Source organism: Plectropomus leopardus, unplaced genomic scaffold, assembly GCF_008729295.1.
Source record: "Plectropomus leopardus isolate mb unplaced genomic scaffold, YSFRI_Pleo_2.0 unplaced_scaffold2371, whole genome shotgun sequence".
In the NCBI taxonomy this organism is placed as follows: domain Eukaryota; kingdom Metazoa; phylum Chordata; class Actinopteri; order Perciformes; family Serranidae; genus Plectropomus; species Plectropomus leopardus.
Genome location: NW_024625725.1, coordinates 1 through 5,954, shown reverse-complemented (window position 1 = coordinate 5,954; position 5,954 = coordinate 1). Strand labels below are relative to the sequence as shown.

The 5,954-nt window shown below is 39.6% G+C and overlaps 1 protein-coding gene across 2 annotated transcripts; it reads right to left on the bottom strand.

Annotated features, from left to right (window-relative positions):
• Positions 1 to 230: 230 nt before the first annotated feature.
• Positions 231 to 5,864, bottom strand: eif3k (eukaryotic translation initiation factor 3, subunit K). Of its 2 annotated transcripts, none has more exons than XM_042516354.1 (8): positions 5,695 to 5,864; positions 4,419 to 4,517; positions 3,189 to 3,309; positions 2,803 to 2,880; positions 1,975 to 2,041; positions 1,751 to 1,828; positions 1,497 to 1,622; positions 231 to 376 (listed from the first exon to the last, which is right to left on the bottom strand). In XM_042516354.1, exons 1-8 carry the CDS (start codon positions 5,748 to 5,750, stop codon positions 345 to 347), a joined length of 657 nt encoding a protein of 218 aa, XP_042372288.1. In that variant the 5' UTR covers positions 5,751 to 5,864; the 3' UTR covers positions 231 to 344. The 2 variants fall into 2 exon arrangements, with proteins under 2 accessions (XP_042372288.1, XP_042372289.1); XM_042516355.1 differs by having other exon boundaries at positions 2,803 to 2,877.
• Between the last annotated feature and the right edge of the window lie 90 nt (positions 5,865 to 5,954).

The following is a 5,954-nucleotide window of genomic DNA, read 5'->3' as shown; positions in this document are numbered from 1 at the left end:
CAGCTTAAAGCCCGGCTGCACTGATTCATATCAGGTTTTTTTTTTTGCCTAATAACAGCTCATCACCAACACTCTGATACCATACAACACACAAAACAAGTAAGTCAGATAACTTCTGGGAAGAGATGGTCAATATTTTCAAAGTTAACATGCTATGACAAAACTTAAAGTAATGAATAAACTGGATTAAATGTTTTTCATAAAGCACGAAGAGCAGCAAACACAGACCGTTACTGATAAATTACTTTTATTGAGAAAGAGTGATTACGAAAACAAATGACCGGGTTGAATCTGTCACGTCTAGTATGTATGTGTGTGTGTGTGTGTGTGTGTGTGTGTTTTCATCACTGAGATGTGGCCATGATGCTGGATACACCTGTAAAAAGAAAAACAGAGAGAAATGTGCAGAAAGAGAGAAAAAAGGAAGAAAACAGAGAAAGAAAATCAAACTTTAACTTCCAGTCACTCATCAACACAGAAATGTGTATATTTCATCCGATGTAAAATATAAAACATGCTGATTCATCGTTATGTATGTATGAGTGTTATGATCTCTTTAATCCACTTTAAGCACTATGAATACTTTTACATAAAGTAATTTAATGTTTCTGTTACTACTTAATTACTTAAGAAAGATTCTGAATGCAGAACTTTAACCCTTTGAAACCTGAGCAAATTGGCTTGTTTTGTTTCAAAAACATGGGGGGAAGGCAATGAGCAACAAAAGAAGAAATGACCCCATAATTAGAAAGAAAATTGTACAAAGTACAAGAAAATTACCTGAAAATTTGTGTAAAAACACTTTCTTGTGCTGAAAGCAGCACAAGAAAGTGTTGCTCCAGGTTTCAAAGGGTTACCTTGTGGTAGAGTTTTATTTACAATGTGGTATTATTAGTACTTTTACTGCAGTTAAAGATCTGAATACTTCGTCTGCCACTGCCTATATGTCGAGCACGTACAGCAAACACTGCAGCTCATTGTACTGTGATCTCTCCTGCGCTGATCTACTTCAGCAAAGTGCCACCAAATACTCACTGACTCTCTCTCTTTGCAATAAACCCGACTCTGAGAAGTCAGGCGATGTGAAATAAAGAAAAGGAGCAAATTATTTGTGATTCAGAAGCAGCTATACAAATTGACAAAACTATGCTTAAACTTTTCCTGAAGCTATGCTGAGCAGTCAGTGGTAATACGCCGTCCATTCATCAGAAATAGTAAAGGTTGCTGTAAATGTAAGGCAGGAGTAGAGCTGAGCAATATGGCTTTAAAATAATATCACAATATTTTTAGGCTATATTGTGATACACAGATCACGCCTGACAAGTGCAACTCGTCATGTTGAATTGGTACTAAAAGGAAGTATGAACTTGTACATTAGAGCTAGTTCACCCAGAGAGCCTGCAGCACTCCATCATACTCACGTTTTTGTTACTAATTTGATTCACTTTCTACTATGTTATCCTCATTTATTTGCCTGTTTGAGCAGCAGCACTCACTCTCAAAGTCGATCTTCTCCACGATGTTCTTGGGCTTGACGCTCTCCTCCTGGTTGAAGATGAAGATTTGTCCCTCCTCGTTCTCTGTCCAGCCGTACTTATTCATCCACACCTTCACCTGCGTGTCTGGACAAACGGACGGAGACAGTCGGCTTAAAGGTTCACTCAGGCTTATTCCTGCATCATTTTCGTTGACCAGAGATGGATTTAACTTATTAAGATTTGGTTCATTGATCACTCTGGCAGGTTCTTACCCAGCGGGTCTCCCAGCATCTCGGCCAGTAACCGGTGCTCGATGGTCTGGTAGGTGATGCCCACGACATGGCAGATGACTGAAGAGGAAGATCAATTAGACAACAGACGATGGTGATCGTGCTTAAACAAGTTTAATAAGCATTCTATCAGTTTGAGCGTGCTTTTTTCATATTTACTGTCAGAGCTTAATGTCCACTGCGGAGAGTCAGGGGATGATACTCACACTTGCGAACAGAGTCCTCAAAGCCAGTGATGCCGTCGATGAGCTCTCTGTTCTCCTCGAGACTCGTCTGTCAGAAAGACGAGGAAAAGGTCACGATTTAGTGACAACAAGACAGCAAACGGTTTCGCAAGTTTGGAAAAATTGAAAAGAACAAAAAGGTCTCAGAACAAGACGGACAGAGATGTTGCAAGAAAGGTGTATAATGACGGATGAGTCAGCGATATAAAGCCTGGATCATTTCTGTTCGTTAATCCCGGCAGGATTTCCCACACCCTCATTTCTTTGTGGCAGCCCGCCATGATGAAAACATCTGCAGCCAGGTGTTGTTGTTTTATTTTTGGAGCTAAACTGGAATATATACCATTCTGTTACATATTACACCACATTGTTGGAGTGCAGAGCACACTCTGGGCACAGACAGAGCAGCCAAATGCAGTGAAAGTGAAACTTAACCATTGAATTGTGCTGTGCTTTTATTGTGATCAGCTTTGACCGAATCAAGTGATCAATTCCCCACCGTGCAACTCAAACTCCTCAAACTGCTGCTGAGGAAAAAAGGAACTCATGAAGAGCTCTGCCTGTGCTGTGTTAATGGACCGGCAAAAATGTCCAAATTTAGAGAGGGGACACAGAATGATGGAAAAGGGACACACACACTAACATGAAATTTAAAAAAAACAAAACAAAAAAAAAACGGGAAGCTTCCGCACAAATCATCTAAGAAATTGTGTGCAATCTGTCTAATAATCTTACATGGTCTTTATGTTTCTCTATAGAGTCATTTAGTGTGTGTGTGTGTGTGTGTGTGTGTGTGTGTGTGTGGCGTACCCAGAAGCTCTGGAAGTGGCAGGTCTCCAGCAGGTTCCCCAGGTAGAGGATCTGTCTGATGGGACGTTCCTCTTGCTGCGACACTGTAGTCAAGGAAACTGCCCCGACCCCAAGACAGAGCCCACCTGCCCCCCCCTCCTCCTTACTGAACAAATCCCAAACTCATCTTAAAACACGCCTCATAAAACTTCACAGAAACAAAACAAACTGTAAAAAGCTCAGTAGCAGTATTTTCTGTTCTGTTTCTGCAATAAGGGAAAAAACTACTTAGTCCATGCAAACGTCGTCAGTGAGACATTAAACTCCTCACATATTTGTGAACTGCAGCTGAAAAGAGTCCAACGGTCAGCTGACATCAGAGCGATGAAACAGCACCAAAAGGATACGTGTGTCTGGTCGATCATACACTTGCAGAGCGTGAAGTCGGTGTGCGGCAGGTTGGTCAGAGCCTTCAGCAGAATCTGTGACGTCACCTGAGTCTGGAAGTATGCTGGATTGAACTGGTACCTGCAGAGGTAGAGACTTTATTTACATCACTTTGCCTAAATCATCTGAAGAACTTTTTTGTGGTCTGAGGCGACACAAACATTTATATCAGGGTTATGAAATGTTTTTTTAGTCCTTGCTTCGGGGAACGAGAATCACTGAAAACCTACAGAAGTCTGACAAAACAGCCAAACACAATTCTTTATTTTTCATGCGAATAAAACACATTAGGCGGTTTTCCGTTACAGATTTGCGCAAAGGTTGAGCGCTATTTATAAAATGTCGATAAAACACAACTGCGAGATGACTGCATTCCCATAGACTCGTATTATGCGACTTCTCCTCTGGTGATAACATTCAAGAAGCATGGCGATGGATGTTCAAATCTTGAACAGGTTTATTTCTATTGCAGCCACCACACCAGCCGTCAGTATTTCCAATCGAAGGAGTCGAGGTGTGTTATACGAGCGATAATGGAAAGGGGAGCCCCTTATATGTATGAGCAGCCACGTATGAGGGATTTCTGGGAGGTGATAGTCCACAATTTCACAGAGGAACTGTGGATTCAAGACTTCCGGATGATCTGCTGACCTTTGGAAGAGTTATGTGATGCAATAACAGCTCTTGTAGCTCCTGCTGCGTCATGAGGGAGCCAGTTCCTACTGACAAGCACATAGTCATAGTATCATGACCTTTAAAAGCTAAAAAAAGTGTTTCCATTGCAGTTTTGCAAAATATGGCTTTTTAAAATTGCCTGAGATTCCACCTCATGAGAGTGTAAAAACTTTTTTTCCGTTGTAATAAATGGGAGTTTTTTCAAAAACTGATGTGTTTCCATCAGGGCAAATTTTACATTTGCAATTTCAGTTTGTGCAATTTGAGGGTTAATGGAAACCTGCCAACTGTCACAAGGCAAAACAAACAACAAGATATGAACTCAAGTAGAAAACCAATTGTTCCCCCATCCAAAAGGATTTCCTCCACCATGATGCCGCCTTTGACAGTTGACATGATGATTTTTAAAAAAGACTTAAGATAATTCGCAGGGTGAGGGGCTGATTAGATACATTTTTTCCTGCATCAGCAAACATTATTTTCCTGTATCTGAATGGGGACTGGTGTTTACGTACAGCTTCAGGACAGCCAAGTTGGCCTCCAGGTCGTAGGCGTTTTCTTTAGCTTGTGTCTCCACGTAGCGCTCCAAGGTTGCGAGGTTTTCTGGGTTGTACCTGTGAGGAGAGAGGAGAGAATCACCTGTGAATGAAGTGTGCAGTAATCAGTGTTTCTCTGTAGTGGATGAGTTATTTTTCACTGCAGGTCAGACAATATCAGCCCCTTGTTATCAGCACATTTGGTGAAATGTTTCGAAGGGCAGTAACTGTCTTAACCACTTAGTTGTCCATATTTAATCAATATCATATTGATATCTGATTTCTGCAATATTTGAGTGTAATTACACAATACAGTATGCACAACATTATTGATCATATTTGAATTCATGATACATATTATTGTATTTTATATTATGATAGTTTATTATTGTACTATTTACACTGTTATATTATTTTAGTAGTCATGACTCAATATTTTATATAAGTTTATAAATGAAATTTATTAAATTATCAGATAAATTTATAGATAGATAGAGATATATGAAGATATTTATATTCATATGAACAGCAGAAGTCAAATGCAAAATTAAAATAGCAATAAAATAATACTGCATTATATAATAATAATCATCATCATCATCATCATCTTCATCACTCAGTAAATACATTGATATGTCATTAAATGTGTCATAAATAAATGTTGGCATTAATTATTTATAAAATGTGACATAATTGCTGTTTTACTTTGGTTCCTTATTTATGGAACTTTGAATTAATTTCCCTATTTATTTATTTCCAGTTTTCCCTTTTACTTATTTATAGCATATTACTTCTTAAATTCATTTTTGATTTTGGCAGTTTCCGTCCTCCATATGTTTATACTACACACAGACAGCAGGTATTATTATTATTAAGAACATAAATAGTAGAAGTATTAGTGTTACAAGGCTGGGTTAAAATAATCAATACAAAAGATTCAAATCGATCTTCACATGAAAAACACCCAAAATCGAGCCGTCAATACCGGTCTTCTTCCCTATCGTACATCAATGAGTCCTGTCAACGTCTCACATCTGATTAGTCCAGCTTTGTTGGCCGTGTTTTTGACTGTTATGTCCTCTTGTATGTGTGTATGTGACAGTAGTGCGACTCAGTGGAGTTTAATTCCTTATATTTGTACTCAGACTTTGTAAATGAAAGCTGAAAGATAAACGTTAGCTTCAAACGTTAGCCAGCAGGCTAAGCTACAGTTAGCTCGTTAGCCAGGATATTGATCAGCTAAAATCATCCAAACCTGTCGATTCCCCGCAGGAGCTTCCCCACGTTCGCCCTCATCTGCTCGAAAGACATTTGGTCCAAACTTGTGCAGCAAAATTTAGGCCAAAAAACCAAATTAAATCCGCACGTGGGCCGAAAAGTGGAAAACGAACAGGGGCGGAGGGAGAAAAGAGTCGGACCGGAAAGACCGATGCACCGGCGGAACTTTTTCTTCTTCTGAGGTTTTAGTGGCGGGCTACAAATCAATTTTAAAGGGGCGTGTCGCCGCCTGCGGTA

Coding starts and splice junctions, on each gene's coding strand:
- eif3k (XM_042516354.1), bottom strand. CDS start 5,750: ATGTCTTTCGAGCAGATGAGGGCGAACGTGGGGAAGCTCCTGCGGGGA. Junction 4,518..5,694: donor CTCCTGCGGGGAATCGACAG/GTTTGGATGATT, acceptor CTCTCCTCACAG/GTACAACCCAGAAAACCTCG. Junction 1,623..1,750: donor GATGCTGGGAGACCCGCTGG/GTAAGAACCTGC, acceptor CCGTTTGTCCAG/ACACGCAGGTGAAGGTGTGG.